The sequence below is a fragment of the Struthio camelus genome, chromosome 4, assembly GCF_040807025.1.
Source record: "Struthio camelus isolate bStrCam1 chromosome 4, bStrCam1.hap1, whole genome shotgun sequence".
In the NCBI taxonomy this organism is placed as follows: Eukaryota; Metazoa; Chordata; class Aves; order Struthioniformes; family Struthionidae; genus Struthio; species Struthio camelus.
In genome coordinates, this window is record NC_090945.1 from 38,236,015 (window position 1) to 38,261,639 (window position 25,625).

Here is a 25,625-nt window from a genome sequence, read left to right on the forward strand (position 1 = left end):
GGTTTCTAAGACAGCTGATGATTGATAAGTAAGTAAGTAAGTTACCTGTGTTTCAGTGCACTGAGGAAACTGCTTTAGGGACCAGTCTGGAGTTTTTGTAGGATTTTTTTTTCTTAGAGGCTTTATTTCAAGCTCTCCTAAGATCCTAACGTTGATTTTAGTTGCATATGGATTTATTCTCTGCTCCGAGATGGCAATCAATTGATTGATTGAAATGAATAAATAATAAACATCAGGTTTCATTTTGAGATGCAGAAACAAAATGCTGTTGGAAGAACTTTTAGACACTTCAGAAGCTTCTTCTAGCTAACTCCCTCCAGAGTCAAATCCTAGTATGTTCTTAGTGATAGGAAGTTAATGGCTTTACTGCATGTTTGCTGAAGTCCATGTGATAAATTCTATACGACCGCTGAAGTAGAGGACACTCATGCACGCGTTTGTGGAAGTGTCACATCAAAATATCTTGCTGGACTTCTTGCATCTACCAGTAAGCTGAGAAACTTGACCTGATTTAGACGTCACAGGATATATAATATTAAACTAACAACAAGACACAGAAGAAAAGACGACCAACTAACATGAAAAAACACATTTTATTGCACTTAAGTTATAAGAAAATAAAATTTCTAAGTGAATCAAACCATAGACACAATCCCTTTAAAGGTTGTTTTCCTCCATCATGTCAGGTTGTTACATAACTAAAATTAACCAACTGGAATCTGATTGCTTTAAATCAGACTATAAATAAAACAAAAACAAAAAAAAAAAGGAGGAAAAAAGATCGCCTAGGATACAGTGTTAAACCACTTTCACAGTTCAGCTTGAGTTGTGGCTCTTGGAGAATGAGGCAAACCATTTGACTCTCATGTTTCATTTTGTTTGCATATGACAACTTTACAAAAACTTAAGTTTTTGCTCTGTCAGTTCCTCCCAGCAATAACTGTAACAGTTGTTTTTTTCTCAAATACTGTAAAACACTAAGACTGACCAGCAACTTTATTTTCATTTTTGTATTTTATAATATTTTTTAAAAATTTTGACAGTTTTTTTTTTAAATGTATGTTCATTCCATTCACCACAGCCCTCACAAAGAAAAATTTCCCCACAGAACAGGCTGCAAGAGCTTTGTTCTAAGGAATGTGTTTTAATTTTTGCCCAGAAAAAAGAAAATAAGCTTTGCACACACACTCAATTCTTTATTTGCAGGCAAACTTCACTCTTAATTGTCTGAAACTCTTCCACTCTCAGCCTCTTAGAGGCACAGTTGGCTCAAGTTTCAGTGGCAAAAAGTCTTTTTTCTGTAACCAAACTAGAGCAAATTTGGAATTCAGTCTGGGACTAAAACGTCACAGCAGAAAAAAAATAAAAAAAAATAATTTGCTTTTCTTTCTTTCATTTAGCAGCATAAATAAGTTTGGCCACTGGGAATACAGTACAGGGGTGGGACAACAATCCCATAATTGAAGACCTACTTCTAGCACCAGCATTGCGAATTAAATCCATCAGCGGACTCTCAAAACCCAGGACAACTTGCCACCTCAGAGCAACTTATGCATTGAAGAGTGTAGATGGAAGCAACAGTAAATAGATTAAACAGAGGCTAATACTGTGATTGACATTGGCAATGGTTGGCAAAAAAAAAAAAAAAAAAAAAAGGAAAGAAAAAGCTCTGATAAAACTGTACAAAACAATTCACAGTAATATTTTAGCTTTTCCACACCAGGAATGGACTTTTGTTTGTTTTGTTTTGTTTTGTTTTGTTTTTATTCATTGCAGATGCTCTCTAGTTTTTGAAAGTCGTAGAGGTTGGAAGGGACCTCTGGAGGTCATCTTGTCCAACCCCCCCGCTCGGAGCGGCCAGCTGAGAGCACGTTGCTCAGAGGGGCTGCCAGGCCTGGCAGGGCCCAGGGTGGCCTAGGGGTGCACGAGCAGCCTTGCGTGTGCAGCTTCTTTCAAGATCTTTGTGATAAACTAACCTGTTAACAAGAATTGTAACTTTTTTGTTTAACCCCCAAATTGCTCAAGGAGCACTTGGAGGAAAAGTAAAGAAATAATTGCACCTGGTTTCATTTATAAAGGCGTATTTTTTGCAAAGCTGCCCCGGTCAAAAGTGTAGCCTTTTTTATGTGACGAGACAGCAAATGCCTCTCTTGTCAGTTATAGTTTGTCATCTTTGTCTTCTCCTTCGTAGTCTGTAGGTCTTTAGGATCTGTTGCCCCAAGCCAACATCCTGCACCACCAAGGACAAGGGATTTTTTTTTTCCTTTTTCTTTTTTTCTTTTTTCTTTTTTTTTTTCGGGGGAGGGAAAGGAGAACATCGTCTACACGTTTGGACAAATTCTTTCTGCCCTTCACTTCATATCCACGTCAAAGTCCAACACCAGCAGCTTTGTTTCCTCAGTCCCATTCCGGCTTCCAACTGCGCACACTAGCTTTGTATTAGAAGCTCTGATCCGCCACACAACGCCTCCACTCCCCCCACTCTCCAATGTGACTAGATTTCGGATAAATTCACCCGTTTTCAAGTCCCAGAGTTTTACAGTCCCATCATCTGAGCTGGTAATTACAAAGTTCTTGTTGAACTGTAAACAGGTCACAGCACTCTGATGCTTGTTGGGACCTATAACAGTAAAACCAAAACATTTCTGTTTGTAGTCAGATAGCAACAACAGACAGCAGGGCCTATAAACTAAATACCTGTATATTTGCACACAGGTGTTTCTATCTCATAGCAGTATTATTAATTCAGTTTTTGTGCTTGTATTTTCTAAGAGTGAATATAGGTATAGAAAAATTCCCCAGGATTTCCTTCTTTGTTACAGTGATCTTGTTCTGTTGTATACAAACAGTAAGGCAAGTGTGTATACCTGGAAATCTGTGCAAATGAACTTAGCCATCCAGAGTGAGGTGACTACAGAACCTGTAGGTGTCTGTCTCCAAACCCCTTTGAAGAGCTTATTATGAGGGCACTCCTAATTCTTGATTATAGAAAACGGTGGTGCTGTTATAAATTCCAGTTAGTAGCTGTAAATAGGAGTTAAAACAGCAGAGCCTGCTTTATGGTGAAATTAATTTCAAGGCTATTGGTTATGATATAAGGGAATGATGTAAGACATTATTTAGGGAAAGAAAACTGTGTTCATGTGTGCACGCCTGAGTGGCAACTGTCAAAATGGAAACTGAAATCTTTCTTCTTTATAAAATAAAGGAAACATCTTCCACTCATTTCTTTTGATTTATTGTAACAGACAGTGTACTTTGCCTCCCAATCCAATTAATCAGTAGGCTTTGAAACATCCAAGTGACCCCTAAATAAGTTGACTGACTGTTTTGAGATGCCATTTCCTAGATATTTCTGTGGTTTAGTAGGCTAATATACCCGTAGCAAATTTCTGTCAACCCAGACCATCTGCCTTTCATAATAGGCAAGTGATTTGAATAGATTAGATTAAATACATTTTGTTCTTCTAACTCGGGGAAGGATCATACAGCTGTCATCAGAAAAATGATTTCTAAGTTGTAAATGGTCTGTGGTTGTTACTTTGTATATAATTTTTTAAAGTTTTTTTTTTTTAATAGAATATGGAGCATAGATAACAGCAGGTAGTTTGATCTACATCGAAGAAGTTTAAACTCACCTTGCAATGTCTGTAAACATTGTCCTGTTTTAATGTCCCAGATTTTGACTGTAGAATCCGCATTCCCAGACACCAGTATATTGTCCTTGAGTTCCATTCCACTTGTTAAAGACTGGTGGCCTGTTAGCGTGTGAATGCAGTTTCCTGTCTCCACATCCCAAACTCGGATGGAAGTGTCAAGAGATCCACTCACCACATGGATTCCATCAAACTACAAGAAAGGTAAATCTATTACAAGCAATTATATTAGGGTCTTATGATGTGCTGTATATGAAGTAGATTACTGAGCACTTAATTCACTAAATGAATCATTAGCTGCTGTATATATTTGGAAATGGCATTACAAAATAAAAATTCAGTGTAAGCACTGAATGACCATGCTTGATATCAGAGCAAGTGATTTATGGTCAGTGGAATTTCCTGTTATAGACATGGTCTATGAGGTACTCAGTTCAAGGAGAAAAAGAGACTTTGTACTATGTATTTCTGAATACAGTACAATGCTTTTAAACATAGTAATATCCTGACTATACTACAATGTACAACAAAGAAACAGTAAAAGAATTTTGTTCTCCTAATGAAATTAAGTAGTCAAACTTGCTTTTCACAAGTGTAAGGGACTTCAAGCTGGACAAGGGCAACAACGTTAATCCAGGATCCTCTGTGCAAAAGCCAAAACAGGAACATGAAGGAAAGCAAAAATGGTGCTATTAAGCCATTTTATCCCCCCTCCCCCGCACACTATATCCAAATCATGATTGTGTGCAGTAAGGAACTTAAACTTTCTAGATGTATGTTGCAAAAGCAATACATGCTAACACAGATGTATGCATTCTTGGATTTTCTGTATGGGTGGGGTGTGTGTGTGTGTGTGTGTGTGTGTACACACGCGCATACGCATGCTGGTTCATTTATATATGAACCAGAAATATGTAGAACATGAATACGTAGAGAAATCAAGTAAGAGATGAGACAATTCTGACCAAGAGGAATGAACATGTAGAGAATATAAAGGTGAAAAGTAACTTGAGTGATAGTGACAATGACATAAGAGCCCAGAATTCTTAAAAAGGGAAGGAAAAAGCACAGTAGAATAAAAACAGTGAGCTTCAAGGAGGAATACTTCAATAAATTGAGACTTCCTTCCCATGAGGTTTTTATGTATCTAGTCTCTGAGGGGAAGAAGAGTTCAGGGGAGTTGGCACTTTCTTAAAGACACAAACTATCCTTATGTGAAGGAAAGATAGGAAGTGTAGTAAATTACCACGACTCACTTGGCTACAGCACAAGGAATTGTACAAAAAGTAGAAACTAGATCAAGAGATGTGAATGAAAGAGCACACTGGCACACTGGGACAAAATCAGAAAGGCAGGGCACAAAACAAGATGAAACTAGCAAGAGCCATTAAGGATGACAAAACACTACTCTGTAAAAAACAAGAGGAAGGCCAAGAAAAGTTCATTTATGCTCAGAGGGAAGGAAACACCAAATGTGGCCACTATTTAACTTTTTTTGCCTCAGTCCTCAGCCATGTGAGTGTAGGCTAACAGTGCTAACACCAGTAACAACTGAGTACGAACTTCAGCAAGAATGGGGAAGAACCACGTAAGGCGAGTGGTTTTAAGGCAATCTCAGAGACATCTGCTGCTATCTTTGAGATTTCATGGAAGACAGGAGGTTCAGATGGCAAACACAATTCCTTTCATTATTAAAGGAGATGCTGATGGGAGATGGGGCATTATGGATCCTTCAGCCTAACTTCAATTTCCAGAAGGAACTATCAAATAATCAGTCCGGTTTTAAACCCTTAGCAATGCAAGAAGTAGCAGTAAACATACATAGATTTGCAGCGGAACCAATTTAACCAATCTGATATTTTTGTGACAGGGTAAAAAGTCATGTGAAACAGCAGCTGTCTCCATTATAGTTTCATAAAGAAGGAGACATTTGATGTAGGGATACTATCCAGTTCAAAACTTTGCTCACAGCGTAGTCAGAGATATGAGAGACTTCCAGAGGTGTCTGGCCCTTCAGCATTTTCATTAGGATTTGGATGGTATTTAAAGAGCTGCCCCAAAGCAAAGAGTATGAAAGTCAAGTGACCACTGCAAAGATCTGAGCTTGGGTAGAAATGAATGAAGGCATGACTGCAGCCTGGGAGAACGACAAGGCAGGAATCTCTGTTACCATGAGGGCAATCTAACATTGTCCACGTGGACTGACTGGTATCTAATAACAGAGAAGCGAGAACCCAATAAGCAGTTATCTCACTGCTTATTTTAATAAAACTTGTAGAAAATTAACGTCTTCGATCTCTATCTGCAAACATGGTTGTGCACAACACTTGGGGTCAAAAGATTTTGAGAGAGGGACGTGCCAGTCCCTCCCTAAAACTGCTTATCTGCATACCTTGTACTTCCTGTGGGGAAAAAAAAAACCTATATATAGATCTGAAATAGGGATATGCTATATAAGGCATATAAAATAACCTTTCAATTCTAGTAAGCACCAATAAGACTTTGACTGGAATTTTGTATCCTGTTTTGGGCACCTTGCTTTCAAAAAAAGGATGTGAACTAATCTGAGTTCAGATAAAAGCAACAGGAATGATAAGTAGGCTAACAAACAGATCTGTTGGGTGGAAAGACCATGGAATGTTTTTCTTTCCTAAACTAAAAAAGATTGATTCAACAGCTTCTGAATTCTTTTTTTTCCCCCAGCAAATTAACTGCAATCCAAATACGCCAGCTATGCAGAAAGAATTTTTTAAGGCTTGGCATCAAGAAAAACTTTATCCTTGTATTGCTACAATTAAGTAAACAACAGTTTGGATCAGTGGTTGTGAGCCGTTATCCACGTACCCCAGAGAGTGCATGGATTACTACAAAGGTACCTAAGAGGGTGACTAAGAAACCGAACATGGTCAGTAGTCTTAAACTGTTGCATAAGGATCTCTGGAAAATGCTGGGGGAGTCTGCAGATGGGCAAATGTTGAGATATAATTGAATCTGCTTGAAGTGGGGATGGGGAGGACAGACTGGGTCACATGTTTCCTTCAGTCTGATTCTGAGAGTTCTGCTGTTTCAGGCTATTTCAGGCCAAAGGGTAGGAACCCACCATACAATTCAAAGAATGTTTCTGTCCTAAAACTGTAAACACCGATAGCCTCCTGCCCCCCTAGACTCTTGTTTTAGAACCCTATGCTGCATTTGCAGAGGCAACAGTATCAGTGTTACCCAATTATGTGGTCCGTATTACTCCATATCAGAACAAGACATTAATATCCATCAGCCAAAACAAGAGCAACCAGTGAGGATAAGGCAAAATAACATACACTTCCCAAACTGCAGTAGATGAAGAGAAAAGAACTAAAAGCTTCCTAAATATTTCAAGAGATCTGTATTACAGCATTTTTAACCTGTTTGCCGCTTGTTGAAAGAATACTCCTCAGCATATGAATGTTAAGAGGAGGACTAGAGATTTTCCTGCATATTTTTTAGAAAGAAAATCAAATCGGTATTTTGTTCATATTTAATCTAAGGTGAGAAATACCTTTTGATGAAACCATTTATGAAAATGTTTCTCTAGCTCTAGCACTGAGCTTTACTTTCTGTACTGTAAACCAGATTAGAACATGTGCAGAATACAATTACACAATTTTAAATTTCGTTAACTTTTTTAGTCCTGCCAGACTGTGATGAGAACAGGCACAAAAGCATGAAATCAATTTCTTTGTCCTCGCAGTGCCTGGGAGTGACACTTTCACTCTGTTGATGAATAAGACAATCTTTTGGGTTAGTAAAGGTAAGGAGAATCTCCATTAGGTCTATGTGTATTTTTGCCAGAATAGTTTTAACCGACCGCGTGGTGACTTGAGGCAATAGAGCCAAGCCACAAAGTAATACCAGTAATAACCTACATCTACAATAACATGTCACTGATGACACAGCCTCACAATTGTAGATCTGGCCTCTACTCAAAGAAGAGGAAGTAGAAGGCTGGAGATTTATGTCCTGTCAGGGCATTAAAATTTTTGTTTCAGCTTTACTGTGAATTACAGTTTGGAACTAGATGTGACTACAAAATAAGTATAAACAGATGTGGATAATTCAGAACATTAATCCAACCAATTTTTCTTTATTTTTGGCGTGTTTTAAATTACTATATCATCTAATTTATTTAAAAAATAATCACTAGAATTTCCTTGGGGGAACCAAAAACATAGCTCCATTGCAAAATATATGCAAGATTTCAAAAACAAAACAACCCACAAACCTGTGTAACTTGTGGGGACAGAGATCTGGGCCTTATTGTACTGTGTGCTTTAAAAGATGCGTCTCTAAAAACTCTCTAAATGAGGACAACAACATAAAACTAATATAACAAAATGGAAGAGGGGAATAATACAGATGTCCCTATATTCTTGTGGATTGTGTGATACTGAAGTAGGTACCCACAATTTCATAAACAAGGTGAAATAAACTGACTTTAAATGCTACTTCAGGAAACTATAGCAACAGATGAAAATCACATACCTGTAAAGAGTAGACTCTGTTAGTATGCCCTTGCAGCGTGTGCAGACAGGTCTCTGTCTCTGGATCCCACACTTTGACCATAAAATCGTATGCACCACTTACAACCCTTCTGCCATCATACTGAACACAGCGAACTGCAGCTACGTGGCCCATCAGAACATGTAAACACTGGCCCGTCTCTATGTCCCAAACTCTTAGCGTAGCATCTCGAGAACCACTGACCACTCTGAGGAAACAAGAAAACCCCTCCTGTATTTAGCATTACAAATAAATAAAAGTGTTAAAACAATTGGACCTGGCTATAAATCAGTTACAAGCTGAAATTCCTTTTGGACACTAGATAGCATTTGTCCACTGGCCACCAAAGATCTGTTTGGCTTCACATCTTATTAGGACTGCAAAAGACTTGAGTCTTTTTTCTTCCGTGCCCTACTCACCTCTTCAGGAGCCATGTATTTCATATAATTAGCAAACAGTATTTAAAAGGCACTACAGTCCTGAACAGTAAAATGATGCTATGAGAAGAGATGTGGACTGTTGTATCCATGTATGAAAGCTTGTGTGCTGAGCTAAAGGCCAGTGTGGTGAGCGTCCTGTTTTAATGATGCAACTAAATACAGCAATTTAACAAAGATGATCTTTCTTTTTTTTAAGAAGTTTTATTTTCAGTAAAACATTAGTCATTCTGCTTGATTTGTATAGTTTATACTTTTAAAAGCCTTTTTAGGCTAGAATAGAAAAGAAAAGGAATTCATGTTACTGGTATTCCCGTGATTGCTAGGATAGAAAAAAAAAATCTCAGTGTTCTTCAAAAGAAAAGAAGAAATACAACTAGGCCACTCTGTCAACAACGCCATACCTTAACCAAATAATACAGCTTTTCTGCTGTTTGCTACTGCAGAAATTATGCTATAACCAGTTAAAATTTTAACAAAAATGCTACAGAGACAATACTTACAAGCTTACTCATTTTACAGACTGACTTTTTTTCAACACTGATAAAAAGGAGAAAAATTATTCAGTGTAGGAGACTAGCTCACAGCATGACAAAGAAATAGTTTTGAAATAAGGTAGATCATTAAAGTACATGACTTCTAATTTTCTGTTCCTCAGTTCGCACGCTTACGCTTTTGCTTCTATTAAGCATCTCCTTTGCGTTGCTTTATGTAGTTTAGTTTGACTACTATGTCTGTTTTGTGTTTTAATCAATATTAGGGTATGCATCCAAGTTTTAGAAGCATTTTCTGATCAAGTATGGACTAAATGAGCCAACAGCCAACAACAATTCAGCCAACAGACTGAAAACTGGCTGAATGGCAGAGCTCAGAGGGTTGTGGTCAGTGGCGCAAAGTCTATTTGGAGGCCTGTAGCTAGCGGCGTCCTTTAGGGGCCCAATACTGTTTGACATCAGTGACCTGGATGAAGGGACAGAGTGCCTCCTCAGCAAGTTTGCTGATGATACAGAACTGGGGGGAGTGGCTGACACACCAGAAGACTGGGCTGCCATTCAGAGGGACCTGGACAGGCTGGAGAGCTGGGTGGAGAGGAACCTCCTGAAGTTCAACAAAGGCAAGTGCAGGGTCCTGCATGTGAGGAGGAATAACCCAAGGCACCAGTACAGGCTGGGGGCTGACCTGCTGGCTTCTCTGCAGCTCTGCAGAGAAGGACCTGGGAGTCCTGGTGGGCAGCAAGTTAACCATGAGCCAGCAGTGTGCCCTCGTGGCCAAGAAGGCCAATGGTCTCCTGGGGTGCATTAGGCAGAGTGTTGCCAGCAGGTCGAGGGAGGTGATCCTGCCCCTCTACTCAGCCCTGGGGAGGCCCTGGGGAGGCCTCACCTGGAGTACTGTGTCCAATTCTGGGCTCCCCAGTGCAAGAGAGACATGGTGCTACTGGAGAGAATCCAGCGGAGGGCTACAAAGATGATGAGGGGACTGGAGCATCTCTCATATAAGGAGAGATCAGGAGAGCTGGGACTGTTCAGCCTAGAGAAGTGAATGCTCAGGGGGATCTTATCCATGTGTAGAAATACCTGAATGGAAGGTGTAAAGAAGGAGGAGCCAGACTGTTCTCAGTGGTGTCCAGTGACAGGACAAGAGGCAATGGGCACAAATCAAAACACAGGAAATTCTGTTTGAACAGCAGAACACACTTCTTCACTGTGAGGGTGGTTGAACTTGGGAACAAATTGCCCAGAGAGGTTGTGGAGTCTCCATCCCTGGAGATATTCAAAAGCCATCTGGACATCGTCTTGGGATACCTGCTTTAGGTGACCCCCCTTGAGCACGGGGGGGGGTGGGGGGGGGGTTGGACTAGAGGATTTCCAGAGGGCCCTTCTGATCTGAACCATTCTGGAATTCAATAAATGTAGTGGAAATTATAAGCCAAACTGTGACTGTAGTAAGCACTTACCTTTTCTCGTGGAGGTGCATACAACGCACAGTAGAGGTATGTCCATACAAAGTATGTATGCATTCTCCAGTTTCAGCATTCCAGACTTTCAGCGTTCGGTCTGTAGATCCGCTGATGATGATATTGTCCCTCATCTGTGATGACCAGACTCCGCCTGTGTGCCCAACTAGTGTTCTCAAACACTGAAAATACATATTTTGATTAGTTGACAGAGTTGAAGGGAAATATAAGGCATGCATAATCCAAAAAAGGTAATCTGTGAGATAGCAGTAGTCTGGCTCATCTAGAATAAGCCAGAAGACTCCCAGAGATTGCTTCATAATTGAACTAAAAAAATCCCATCTTTTAGATAACACTCATCAAATTTCTCTATCTATTGTTGGTACTTTGATGATATGATGAAGCATCCCTATAATCTTTCTTTTGATAAACTAGACTGTCTTTCCAAATTTCTCACTACAAGGCATGTTCTTGCAGCCTTGAGTGAGTCTTTTTTCTGAGTCACTGCAGTTTTTCTCCTAGTATTTTTTTGAAACGTAAATGTTAGGACTAGAGGGAAGTAAAACAAGTAGTTTTACCACCAATACATAAACCATCTACTGCTGTTTTATTTTTCTACTTTTGTTATCAAAAAAAAAAAAAACATGCTGTAAGCTGTACCTACAGCTTTAATACTTTGAAATCACGTTTCAAACGTACCCCATGCCTAGGAGAGATGCTCGTGTTACATAAGCATGGCCTACCTTCTTTGATCCTAAATGCACGACACTTTTTTATTTTTCTTTTTTTTTTTACCATGTAGAAATCTTGTTTGCTCACACCAACAGCTATAAAACCTAGATCACTCTGGAACAATGATTTGTCTCTTGTCTCTCAGTTTGTATTCCTTATCAGTGATTTATTTTTATATATAAATATATATATGTATATATGTATGTATATATGTGTGTGTATATATATATATTTAAGCAACAATCACTGTGATAATTAGTACAGATAAGAAAAGATCCTTGCAAAACCTGACTAGAAACACACTCCATTTAAGATTTTGCTTTTACATTAACAACATAATACCTATTAATTACCTGCTTTCCAACCTATTTAAATATGTGCCATGTTGATTTTTGCATTGCTCCTTTTTAAATTGTGTCGCAGGATACAGCCTTGTAATACACATAGCCATCTATTTCAGCTCTATTACTTTATCTGTCAAACCTAACTGCACAAGAAAAGAGGTCAAGACACTGATAGTCTCTTATTCTGTAATCTAATGCTGAGTGGCATTAATTTTCATGGCCCTTCCTTAACTGTTAGTTGACTCCTCTTCGAGTAGTCCAATATTTTTTATCTGAGCTAATTAGCCAGTCCTTCAGTTTCCACCATTTAAATATTGACACATTTTAGCGTTCTGCCAATCTTTTGGATCTTCTCCAGGACTCTAGTACCTTTCAGAAAAAACCCAATTGCATTCCTCAGGTAGCTCTCTGGATCAACTGTAATAAAAATACCTGCCTTTGGTAGTAGTTAACATCCTGCGAGTTTCTGCTGAAATAAACTGTTTTATCATCACTGCATGCTGTATTTATATCACATGAATTTTCTCAAAAAACAGAGCAGAAATACCAAAAATCTCTTCTACATCAGTGACAGTTCAACTAGTTTCTGTTGTTAAAATCCTTTTCTTTCTAACATATTTGAAAAGTTCCCTACTTTTGTTTACTGTGCATAGATTTCCTGTTCTTTAACATTTCTTACCAGTTTTCCTGGCTTCCAGTTTAATTCACTGCTATCAATTTCCTCCTTTTCAGTTCATAGCTGATCTTCACGTTTTCTCTAAATGAGATTGCTGCTGTTTTTAAAGAATTCAGCTTCCTTTGATTCTGGCTCTTTCAGCATCTAGCAAAAATATTTTTAAACAGCCCCCAAACCGATTTCACTGATTTGCTCATATCTTAAGAAATCGTCCTTCTAAAGCAGTAAGCAGACAGAATCCTTATTTTGGGTACTTGTTAACACCTCTTGAGTATCCGGGGAATATTCTAGTCACATTAATTTGCACAAATCAACCTTTAAGTTTTTTTTAATTTACGTCATTAATTCTTCAGTATCAGTAAGCGTGAGGGCTAATACAGCAATCTTCCTTCTTTCACATATTATTTTTAGCTCTCCTTAAGGTTTGGGGTAAATAGTCCACAGTAGGATTTGTAATTGCTTTCAAAAAAATACTAAATGTAAAATTTAGATAAGTCATGCTAGTATGATTAAGTATTAAAGGAATATTTTGCTTTTGAGAGGGTGGTAGGTACATAGCAAATATTTTTCATTTGAGGTTAGCCTGCCCTTTTCAATAAAAAAAATGTTAATTTTAACACAGGTTCCTTCACTAGACAGTTTCTTGTAGGGAAGCCTAGAGAGGTAGGGTGAGGCTGCCTACTGCTTTTAATTTTATTTTTTCCCAAAGTAGTATTTACAGTCCTGCCAAGGAACTAGGCACACAAAGACAAATGCTTAATACATTCAACTTGAACATTATAAAGTAGATGATACCTTTTACATCTTAAACATGTTATCCTCAATAGCTGTCCTGTTGTTGGTATAACTGTACCGTTAAGACAAACCAAGTTACACAACACTAGTTTAGAAGAAAAAAGTACTATTTCCCTGAGGCCTTTCTATACACTTGGAGTATGGTCAGTCACCTTAAAACAAAAACTGTGTGTTGAGTAGATGTGATGTTCGAACATGAGTGAAATGTTTGGTACAGTCTTTTTGATTGCACATACTCTGTTTTGCTTCTCTAAGCCAAAATTAAATTATTGAAGCTTATTAAATTCCTGCCTGGGCTGGATCTAATTTAACAGGAAATATTTAAACCTAAAGCAAGTTATGGTTTTTTTTTTTGGTAGCTTACCAATATAGCAGCTTAGAAAGAAAAAACCAAAGTGTGTACTTGAAGACAAGAGCCAGTAAAATGAACGCACCTTTTCAATAACTTTAAAACAGCAGAAAGAATGGTAGAAGACAGGAGAGAAAGAGAGATGCAGAAGGGTAAAGGCAGGCTAAATTAAGCTTTAAGAAATATAAAGTAACGTATCTGTCCAAATTCTCTAGAATCCATGTCACAAATGACTCCACAAGAATAGAGGAATTGCCAAGAGAACAAGGATATATGCCAACAGTAACATGAGCAGCATTGTAATTTCACATCAAGGTGACTTTTTTGAACTAGACTCGTTTCTGTGTAGGAAAAGATGACCCAAATGTTTACTAGTATTTTTTCTAATTCTTGTATGAGACAAGACCACTCTGCAGTGTGGTCTAATGAAATTGTATTTTTGACATACCAGTGCTCGACCACTAGCTCATTTGTAATAAATTCAGCAGAAATAATCAACTTACCTTGCCTGTAACTGCTGACCAAACTTTTAATGTGTTGTCATCTGAGCCACTCACTATTCGATTACCGCAGAATTGAAGGCATGTGATCACGTGATCATCATGACCTTTGAGCACCTGACAACGAAGAACATAAAAATGTACATTCACAACTTGACCCAAGAGATTAGGGATAAGCAGGAAAAACAAAGTGCTATTCTGATTCATAAATTACGAAATGCTAGAGTTGCTTCAAAAATAATAAGGTCCCTTAATCCCGTGTGTCAAGTCTAATTTACTGCCAGCTGAGAGCAAGGAAGGTATTTTCCTTCTTCATCGAATAATATTGCATTGCTTATCAAGTACACTACAGTTATTTTAAATCTTCTAAAATGTTCCAGGATAAATCGCTGATAGAAATACGATAAATTAGTAGCTGGACATTGCTCAATTCCTCTGCAGTTATTTCCTTGTTTCTTTATTTTTTTAATTACATTTTTTTTCAGACTTTTACCTTTTAAGAGTTATTTCAATCTTAAAAAAAAAAAAGGATGAGGTTCTATTATTTGCTGCTTATTTGCACTTTTATGGTCAAGGCTGAAATAGATATACTTTTTTTTCCTTACAAAGCACTGTAATCTATCTATTAAATGCCAGGCAGCAGCAAAGTCAAAAACTATAAAACCATAAAAACCATAACTCAATTAAGTACAAACAAAAGTAGTAATTTAATGTGCTGAGAACGTGGATTGGAATGTTACTTCATAGAAATGCTATTTTCTGTGTTTGATACGGGAAAGCTGCAGTTCAGTATATTTTACTGCAACACAGGTAAAAATGCTTATCAGAATACATAAGACGAGGAATTTTTTTTATTTAATGTATCTGAATACTTTTCAAAACATTCATACAACGGACATGGGCATTTGGATAATGCCTAGGGCTGTAATTGTAGTAATAACTCCAAGATAACTCGATGTGGCGTATCAAGGCAAGAAATACTGAACCGCTGCCATAGATGTACGTAAGGCATGGCCAAATAAACAGCAGGATATATGCATAGGTTTTTAAAAGGAATTTCTTTGTTCTCATTTTTATTATTCTGTGGAACAATAATCCAGAAAATAGGGTATTTAGGGACTAAAAGGATTTGAGTCTGTTTTTAGTTCATGTTTCTGGCTAGTTATTCATTACCAGGTATGATTAGACTGTTGGTATGTTATTTTACAAGAGGTTAAAAGTATTGCTTCATATCTTTGTATTAGAAAAGATGTAATAAGACTGCAGTGTCAACGTCATTAAAATATTTCAACATTTTAAAAAACAGAAAAATCTTAACAAGGAATGAAGTTACTGTCCTGTGCTGCTCCATGTGTACACAGTATCTATGAAAACAAAGCATGAAATGATCGCAGAATAGTTCTGAAATATTTTCATATTGGGACATGGCACAGCTCTACAAACATACGTGTCTGTGTGCGCATGCACGTGCGCACCTGTATGCTTAAGTATTTCCCATCACGTCTCTGAGACTATAATCATCTCCTTCATAAAGACTGATATATGCATAGGCATTCACCAGATTATATTATACAGTTTTTAAGGTGGCAGTGAAGGAATTCTGCTGTACAAAGAAGAATCACATTTTGCTTGGCTAATAAGGTGCTCAGAAATTATTTTAAAAACAGGGTACAATAAAACATAAATTACTGTTTCCCTGTAACAAGGTTATGGTTTTCTGTGCATTGATGGTCTGGCTTGTCCCATGCAAAACAAAACAAAAAAAAACCCCAAAACCAAAAAACAAGACAAATAAACAAACAAATAAAAGCCTAAGGGTGGAACCTGTTTATTCATGGCACCTTGTACATAACTCAGAAACTTACCTTAGGAGATTTAAGTTCCCCTCGCCGCCAGTTGGTATCAATTCTGTGTTGCCTAATGTACGCACTTTTCCACGGACTATGTATAAAGCCTGGTTTTATTACTTTCCTTCTCTTGATATGTAATGGTTCATCAATCCCTAAAATGAATTAAAAAGAAAGGGGGCAAGGGGTAAGGAGGATAAGTCTACCCCAAATCAAGCAGCTACTCTCCCTCCCAAACCTTTACAGTCCATTGAAATCAAATGCTACATTGACCCAACGACCTCCTAAGAGAACTCTGCTGGTCTTCTGCATGCCAACATTTGCATTTTTTGCCAGTGACACCACCCTGCCCCTCAACTCTACTACATCTTCCCTTGTCTTTTAAGCATAATTGTTATCCTTATCAGGTGGTTGAAAATGCTATCATTCCTCATTCTTTGCTAGCAATCTACTAGCTTGTGTTTGGATTCCTTTTTCGGAGAGAACTGTAGCAGAACATTGCCTTTTTCAAATGGGTACTCTACAGCAAACCCCATAACCACCTGTACTCTCCTTTCAAAGCCCTTCAAAAAATAAACTTTCCTTTCTGTAGGCCAAAGAACTACCACTCCTCTCTGGTCATGCATCTTCATCATCTTTCTTAGACTCTCGCTCTTGATAATACCATCTGTTAATTCTTGTTTTGATTCAAAAGGCTATGTGCTTTTGGCATAGTCCTCTCCCTGGCTTGAATTTAAGTATAGCTACTCCCTTTCTGTATTTACGCTAAAGAGGTAGGTGCTTTGCTTTATCCTTGCTACTACACCTTTTCCTACGATTCCTTTTCTGGCCCATTTATCTTTTCTGTGCACCTGTTCTCTCTACGCATCTCACTACTAGCACAAGTCTTGACAGTATGTGGATGTCACTCTTCTCTCCTGCTACATCCTTTTCTGGTGCTTCTATCTGCAAGTCTTGAATGAACTGCTCCTTCATATGCCTGAGCACCTTACAGTCTAAACTCTTGTTTTGTTTGTCTGTGCTCTCATGCCTAATCGTAGTTACTAACACTCCTAAGCTCACAAATGTAGAATCATTCCCCTCTCAACCATTGCCTTTTTTCCTCATTCTGTCCTCTTTCTTACTGTAGGCTCAATGAAATTCGTTGAGAGGAGACTCTTTAGAAAAGATTTAAAAGGTTATACACCTGGTTTCTGCTGCAAAAGAACAACTCATTAATTTAGGCTCCCTCAAAAATACCAGTTACATTCATATTGTCACCTTTTTTAACGCCTTTGCATAGACCCTTCACAAGTCATTGTCTCTGAGTACTCTAAAGCAGACTGGGCAGATACTTGTGTTTGTGCAAGAATACTGTTCTAAGGTCACATGAATGTGCTCTGCCCCCCCGCCCCCAACTGATTTCTTGTTCATGTAATTCTGCATAAAGATTTAATTTTATTTTTTCATGTTTTCAAATATGTGTCCACAGTCCTGGGAGCCTTGTCTTGCCCACTCATATTACTGCTGAAGCACCATATTCTCTTGATCTGGCATGAGCAGGTGCCATTAGTGCGGCTTGTGGAACGTGTGTTCCTCTCTACGCAATCAAGTTATATATTTTCTCCCCCAGCCCCAACCATGAAATTTCTTTGTTAAGTTTCTTACAGCTGACATGAAATTACACTATCCTCCTTTCCACCTTACCACTACACATCAATTTTTCTTCATATTATTTACAATCTGCAAGATGATATTTCTGTCGTTTTTACATTTCAGCTTTTACTTGCTTTCTTTTTATTTTGAATAAAAATAATCCTTAAAAAAAGCAATAATATTTTATTTTAAAAACATATACTCACTATACTTTATATATATATATACATATATGTATGTATGTATATATGTATGTGTATATGTATATATGTATATATATACACACACACACGCTTCATTTCTAGTACTCCATGGATTATTTCTACTCCCTAGTTTCAACAAAGATATGTACCACACAGGTTGAGGCATCACTAGCAGTAAATTTAAAGTCACCTAAATTCCCTTCTTAAAACTTTAAGCTTATTATGTACATGAACATAAATGCCCCAGATGTGCACTGCTTATGACAGCAACACTTTGACCGTTACATTCATCTTTTTGCTTAGCCTTACCCTCCTCTTTGCATTTCTCTCTCCAGAGAAGATTATCTTCAGCCAGAATTCTCCAGTAACGGCATGTCTGGGCTGCCTGCAGAAGGTCCCTGGGTTCCAGGAATGACAGTACATACAGTGCCAGCTGTAAAAAAAAGGAAGCGTATTTTCTGTATTGTTTTTAAGGAGAAAACTGAAATAACGTATTAATAAACTATCCCAGAAACTTAACAGAGCTACAGTTGATTCCAGTGGGCACATGAAAAATATAACAGTCATTTGAAGGAACTAAATCCATACAGATAATATGAAAAATGTAGATTATTTACAACAAACTAGGTGAAATGACTGGCTGCTATGATTTTTTTTTTAAATAAAGTAATCCATATTGCTTTCAACCATTAACAGATATATTGAAATAATTGAGTTATTTGAACTAATAAACGTACCAGGAGAAGTTATTTTGTGAGTTTAACCAGAATATACCCTAACCACAATATGAGCAAATGGAATGCTGTGATGAATAATGCCACTCGGTATACCTGAATACAGAAAAGTAAATACTATGTGTACTTGAGTTCAAAAGTAGCCTATCGCTGGAGAAAATCCAGCATGCCTATTGCTCATTTTCTGACTAGAATGTAAAAATATTCTTAAGTGATGTTACACGGAGCTTTACGGACTTGGATGCTGAAGGAATTGAAATATGTGACTTTGATACTGTACTCAGTGTGTTACCAAACAGATACGTGAAATCCCAGTAAGCACTGAACTGATGAACTGAAGCTAGGCTTCTCCATGTGATAAAATTAGAGGTTATTGAAAGAATTGAGACCTCGGTTGACTGGGCTAAGCCATATAACGACCATGATAAAACCTGAAAAATCTCCACATGAATCTTCCTATGTGTTGGAGTCCTGAACAGTGGCAGAAGCATCTAAAACACAACCTAAAATACAGAAACCAATATCTTTAATGGTATCATGAATAACTACAGTTTTTCCACTGGGTAGGAGTGATGCATCTTCCAGTTATTGAAAATAAAAATGTAGATAAGTGGCAGGTAAGCCCTTTCCATAGATAAAAACTCTGCAGAGGCAACGATACTGATAAATAAGTGAAACACAGAACTATTCACGTTCTGAAATATTGGGCTCTGTCAGTAACTACGAGGATGTAAAAGTTGTCAGGGAAATCAGATCATCCATTTTACTTCTGTTTGACATATTTCTTTCTGTTTAGGATTTATATATATTTTTTTTTTTATTTTTTTTTTAGCTGGAGTTATATTATATATAAATAGAATTTTCCCTTCAAACAAGCACAGACTGAAATTCAGAAAGGAAGTCATAACTGTAGGCTGTTGACCTCAGCAGATTTTTGACCTTATTACAGGAGAAGCATTTACTTTTACTAATCTAGACCACTCAGTGACTGGGCAGGAAATAAAAACACAGTATGCCAAAACTGTTTATGTTTTGATTGCACATATACCTTGTCTGCAAGTCATCACCTGCAGCTCACATCAAGTACTTAAGAGTTCCACATTTGAGGGGTCTGCGTCTTAAGTTACACGGTAGATCCCTTGATGCATCCCCAGCTATAAAGCGCAGGAATAGTCATTATGTCCCTGCTCAGTTTTGGAGTCAGAATTTAGCATCTGGGGTGAAAATCTCTATTACAAGGGCAGAAACTGGACCTGCCCTTTTAGACTTTCTGTCCTTAATTCTTGATACACAAAATGATTTAAGAAGTGGTCTTTCCTAACTCATATCAGATAGTCTTACATACAGCAAAACTCAAACATAACATAGATTCTATCCGTTATGCGGGATGTTCTTTAACTGACAGAAGGCTTTGTTAAATATATGTCCTGTCTATACAGGTATGGACATTTGCTGAAGATGTTGTTAATTAAAACTCATTTTAAAACAGATTACATATGGGTGGCATCATGTAGACTATATATGGCTAAATATACTGGGGTCAACACAGTCCACAGTTGACTTTAGGATTAGCAGTGCCAAAAAGAAGACAATGTTCCTTTGTCTCAGTTCATGGATCTAGTCCCAAGAAAACTTCAGGTAGCAAAGATCTAGATGGCCTTTAACTCAAATGTACTTAAGGACTACTCTCCTTTGTAATGTTAACTATACCAAATGATGTCTCTCACTCTCTCTTTCATTCACACACACATGGCACCCACAAAATTTCTTTGGTCAATTGCTAGACCTGGTTTTCAGAAACTGGCAATTTCAATGGTTATTTCTCATGTCTCAGAAGAAAAACAGGAATATCCACTTGAGATTAACTGTTTGACTGCATGTTTCCTCAGAAGGAAAACAAACATTTGCTTGGTTATTCAGGTATTAAGTACTGTCTTTCTATTGCTGAATACATCTTTGAAGGAGAGCCCTCCTGTCCAAATCATCTTCATGTTCTGCTAAGCTAAAAGAAAATCACAGCATTACATATGACAGTACTGCAGATAGCCATAGGTATTAATGCAGAGAGACAACTCAGCGTATTTTCACAGGATACTGGCTTTGATAGGGAAGACTGTTTACAGAATTACTGACCCTACCAGCCTCTTCTTGCCCCCACAGCTCAGTTTGTCACCCCCTATTTGATCTAGCTTGAGTAGCTGAGGAGAGGGAGAGCCATACATCAGAATCACTTAAGAAATTGGGGTTAACAATAATCTTCAAAAAGGAGAGGAGATGGTAGGGATAATTTGGTGCTGACGTTTTTTTTTGTTTGTGTGTTTAACTCGGTTAATTCTAGTGACAGGATGGCAGGGACTGGGGATGAGGAGGGAAAAATGATTTCTTAAGCCAGCTTAACTGTTGAAGTCAGCCTTTCATGAAACTAAGTACCTGACAATATTCTGGTTTCAACAGGCAAGAAAGAACACTAAAAATAAATTAAATTAAACACAAGTGGTTTAAAGTGGAATCAAGAAAAATAAAGAAAAGGTAAAGAGTTTTACAGCTAAAGAGCATACCTTTTCTGTGAAGACATTGCTAAACTGAAATAACATAACACGATCACTAGTCACAACATGACTAGATTGCTAGTCGTATTTGGGTTAGTTTTGCCACTAAATCATGCAAAGGCAACTGAACTGTGAATTATTCCTTATTACATGAATTCAATTTCCAGATTTAGTTAAGTGCAGAAGTGACAAAATATCTTCTACGTTCTCAAAAGACAAAGTGCTGCTTCCTTCCGCTGCTTCTGCACTAAGGCTGCTTTGGGCAGCTTCCCTAGAAATATGGCAGCAAGGTAGAGGTCTTACTATAGCACTCCGTCCCCCCAGCTCTGTATCCTCTAAGTAGATGAAGGCGGCTACCACAGAAATTGTTTCTGTAAATATTCATCTCCTATCATGTATACTACGTTAATATTTATGGCATAAATATCTTCCAACCCTAATAAAAGCTAAGTAGCAAAACCCAAGGGAAGTCTGTGACATTTCCTAATTCGTGAAGATATGATAGCGTATAAAAGGAAGGAAGAGTAATTTACATCTAAGTATTTCAAAAATAGAATACACTCCAAAAAGAACATCAAGAAATGGAGATACAAAACAGTCTTCATGGTTAATAAGATCACATCAAACATAACAACCAAATACTATCAACAGAGTATCTGTAAGAGCTTGATTTCAAATGTGTTAGTAAATGAAGACTTACAAATACCAAAACTCATTATGAAAATTTTCACAAGAGAAACGCAACATGTAGTAGATCTGAAAAAACAAAATGAACTTCCTCCCCACTCCAAACAACAAAACTAGTTCCCATTCCTGAAAATTATTTGGGGTCAGACATATCATTTCTAAATAAACTGACATTTATTCATTCTAATAACTGTAGCAGACTAGATTTGTAAACTTGCATATCCACTCCCATGTTCTAGTTGTAAAGATATGAAGAGTTATTCTGCTGTGGGTGATATTTAGTTGCACATGCTAAAACCCACAAACATTTAAATTGAAATCTTAGTTTCTGTTTAACCTGACACAACATACCTGATATGTAGTCAAAGAACATACTGCAAGATACCTGCTTAACTAGGATTTGGCTCTACCCTTAGCAAAAAAAGGGTTTTCTGGTTTTACTTTTCTTTTCTTTTGCAGGGTCTTTAGTGCTCAGGTTGTTTAAAATAAACTCAAAGACAGTATTCACAAAAAAAAAAACAAAAAACCCACAGTGCATTAAACAATATACTTACAGAACAACGTGCAGTGACTTCTTGTATCCAGAGGAAATTGTGTGTGTGCATGCTCTAAAAGAATTAGTTCTCAAAATAATAAGCACAGTCAGCCCAATTAAGATACATAGGTATTTTTAAAGCCACTGGAGGTTTGTTTAAAGGAGTTGGCCACATCTCCTAGTATCTGAAAGATTACTGAAATATAAATGTATCTTAACCTGAAATTACAGTTGTTATATTATGACAGTGTATCAACTTGCAGCCCTCTAACATCACTTTACAGCACTAAGTAGACAAAAAACAAATGTCATAATTAGCACAGAAGTATTTAGAAGGTGGCAGATAACGCACTGCATTGTCCCCTGTTAACCAATTTTTCTCACCTCTTTTGGGAGCAAGGAAATGAAGTCTCTCTGAAACTGGGGCTCTATCACTTGCATCATGTGTTTTACTTGTGTTGGTTCACAACTATCAATAAGTTCATCTAAAGCAAGTAATTTCTCTGGTCCACTCCAGCTCTGCAAGGAGGGAGAAAAAAAAGGAAAGAATAAGTTTAGTTTAATACACCAGTTTGTTTTACACTAATCATTAATAAGTGTTGTTGGTTTGAAAAACAGGCAAGTTAAGTTTCCTTGCAGACCTATATACAAACATATAAAAAGGCAGCAGGATAAATGCTTGTGTTAATTACAGAAAAATGAGAAGTTTAATCTACACAAAATTTTCAAAATTACTATACTGATTCTTAAGCTAAGAAAGGATTTGTTATATACACACATACAAAAATTAGCAATTACACAGATAATAATTAAATTAATCAAGTTGCTTTTTAATTGATGAACTCTAGGCACGTATTACTGACAATAAAGGGGTTGCAACAGTACTTTCTCTCTCTCCCATACATTCAAGTAAGATCATAACTTTTAACTTTTAACCTTTTCGTCACGTAGACCAAAAATTTAAATGAAACGATAATAAAGGAAAGACAAGACACTTTCTAGAAAAAGGCTCACTGCCTGCTTATTACAACTCTTATGTCCCTAAGTGACAGTGCTGTATTTCAGAATCCTGGCTGTAAACCAACATATATTTTGTAAATATCAATTTATTCAAGTGAATAAACAGGGAATTTTGACTGGTAATTTTCTTACTTCACATTTTTACTAATGGGCATCACAAAATTTGAAGATTTTAATAAGGCACTCATCTGAGAGTTTAGCAGATTAACAGCATCATTTGTAAAAAAAAATAATAATAATAACTGATTATACTGCACATCTGACAAGCATGTCTTAAAACTTCTGTGCTCATCAAAGGGTTTTGATTTGTTATGCAAAAACAATTTGAAGAAAAAATAATTTCTAAAGGAAAAAACAACAGACTGCTAACTGATTTAGCAACAGAATTAGAGCATGAATAAAGCTTTAGAGAGGAGAGAAAATGAGACATCACAGTTTTTGAGAACAGATTCACATTCATATTCTTGAATGTCTTCTAGCGTGACATTTACAAGTAAATTAGCACATACAAATTATGTCACAGTTATGGTAAGAGGCTAACTGAAATTAAAAAAAAAAAGCGCATTAGAATTAAGATGTCTGTACTGCTCTGCCATGTACCTCAGGACTCTTATTGGTCAACTGCTGTTCTCTGGATTTGATTCTGACTATTAACTTTATTCTCCACAATCCTACAGCATTTGTATGTTAAAAAGTTTCTGGAGAACAATGAGGCAAGTTAAGGAGAGGATGGAGTTTTTCAAGGTGAATAAAAACTATATGAATACCCTGCTTTACTTGATGTAGAAAGATCATGTTGCATTATTTCTCCCTCTCTAATTAAAACGTCAAAATATTCAGAATGTCAAAAAAAGTATCATTTACCCAAATGATGACCTCCTCGCCTTTCAGATCACCCCATTCCATCAGTTCAGTGCAAGCAACTTCAAGCTGATTTAGTTATGGCGTGAGCAGGTGCCTGGACAGTTAGGACAAAGCAGCCAGCGTGTAGGAACCTACTTACATCACTTCCGTGCTCTTGCTCTACAGCAAGTGCAGGAGTAACTGAAATCACTAACAGGATTTAACAAAATAAAAAGAAACAAAAAGGTTGTCCTGGGTGCACAGCGATACGTAAGGATACCATCTGCACACCCTCCTGGAGAACCATACCTTGGAGTGGAAGGAAATTCCTATGACCCAGGCCTTTTACACACACTGTTGGCAACTGGTAAGATGGTGTAAGCTAACAGGAAAATACCCCATATGTGTATGTACTTTCACAATATGAGATATGCATTTGTGTGTCTCATATCCAGCATCTTACAATGTTAAAAAGAAACAAAGAAAAATCTCTTAGCGTAAGTTACAGAGGTGCTGTTATAAACAGCTCTTATTGTAAATTTCTTTCAATAGAAACATTTCCATCAAAGAACAGTTCTCTGTAAATCATGCACAGAAGAACTGTTTATCTCACCAACTTTCCAATTGTTGTTTGTTTCATTATCCCAAAGCTTAGTTGATATTATGGACAATTTTTTGGCAGATTTAATCTTATCTGTCAGCAGTGCTTGAATTTAGGAGAATAAAAAGGGGAAATAATACCTGTGTTACTTTCTCATAATATAAATTTCCAAGGTCATTCTACTGAATTCATAAGCAGCTGTATTTAATAAATTAAAGTAACTCAACCTGAATACCATTGTTTTTTGCTGTGGCAAACATTTGTTGCAGTTGTGAACATGCTATTAATTAATAATTCCATTCTACATTATTTTAATCTGTAACTTTCTTATACATATGCATTTCTGTTTTTAAAATACAATGCAAAACTGAACAGAAAAGATGTCCTGGGAAAGAGATGCTGATGAATAAGAGCAGCACCATTTTTCATCTGTCCATTCATCTTTAGGGGATGGCTACGGGCTCTCTTTTAAGTAATCAGCTGCTAAAAGATGTTTTCTGTAGGCCATTGTCCCCTTAGTCTTTCCCTTAGACAAACAAACCCCCAACTACAGTCAGTAAGGGGTCTCTGAGGGAGATGTTTAGCATGGAAAATTTTGATGAAGTGAGTAGTCTTGTCAGATAAACACAACTGTTTCTGTTAACGAAGGCATGACTTTACCCCTAGTACATTAGCATTTCTGAACCCCCTAGCTTGACTTGTTTGCAAAAAATTGCATGTAGCACACATTGAGCAGAGACAGAGAAGTGAGGGAATAAGTGTGTGGCTTTTATGAGAAACAACAGCAAACAACTCAGGTCCGAGAAGAGAAAAAACTACATGGGTGCCAAACCATTTGCAAAGTTTCAAACATCTGAGATGACCAGAGAGCTCTGAGACACTTGGTATAGCGCCCAGATTCCTTGGATCTCTGCCAGGTGATTCCCTTTAAATTGAAGATCTTTGTAAGGAATATGCTATATCCTTAAAACACATCTGCATAATTAATTTTT

General features: G+C 37.2%; 1 protein-coding gene and 1 long non-coding RNA gene across 33 annotated transcripts in view; one reads left to right on the plus strand and one right to left on the minus strand.

Moving 5' to 3' along the window:
* LOC104145532 (uncharacterized) overlaps positions 1 to 25,625 on the plus strand; it is a 251,341-nt gene that overhangs the window by 218,726 nt on the left and 6,990 nt on the right. For 24 of the 29 annotated variants that reach the window (XR_011140963.1, XR_011140966.1, XR_011140984.1 and 21 more), the window contains 3 exons: positions 3,680 to 3,860; positions 6,360 to 6,528; positions 18,000 to 18,361. This is a non-coding gene — a long non-coding RNA (uncharacterized lncRNA). Of the gene's footprint in view, positions 1 to 3,679; positions 3,861 to 6,359; positions 6,529 to 17,999; positions 18,362 to 25,625 lie in introns of those variants that run through there. The other 5 variants (XR_011140969.1, XR_011140967.1, XR_011140968.1 and 2 more) reach the window with 1 other exon arrangement.
* The window catches only part of FBXW7 (F-box and WD repeat domain containing 7), a 191,148-nt gene continuing 166,097 nt past the window's right edge, over positions 575 to 25,625 (minus strand). For all 4 annotated transcript variants that reach the window (XM_068942291.1, XM_068942292.1, XM_068942290.1 and 1 more), the window contains 8 exons: positions 22,554 to 22,688; positions 17,974 to 18,097; positions 15,845 to 15,981; positions 13,983 to 14,096; positions 10,584 to 10,765; positions 8,175 to 8,400; positions 3,639 to 3,849; positions 575 to 2,620 (listed from right to left, as the gene is read on the minus strand). In XM_068942291.1, the coding sequence (XP_068798392.1) occupies positions 2,352 to 2,620; positions 3,639 to 3,849; positions 8,175 to 8,400; positions 10,584 to 10,765; positions 13,983 to 14,096; positions 15,845 to 15,981; positions 17,974 to 18,097; positions 22,554 to 22,688 (1,398 nt within the window). In that variant the 3' untranslated portion in view covers positions 575 to 2,351. The remainder of the gene's footprint in view (positions 2,621 to 3,638; positions 3,850 to 8,174; positions 8,401 to 10,583; positions 10,766 to 13,982; positions 14,097 to 15,844; positions 15,982 to 17,973; positions 18,098 to 22,553; positions 22,689 to 25,625) is intronic.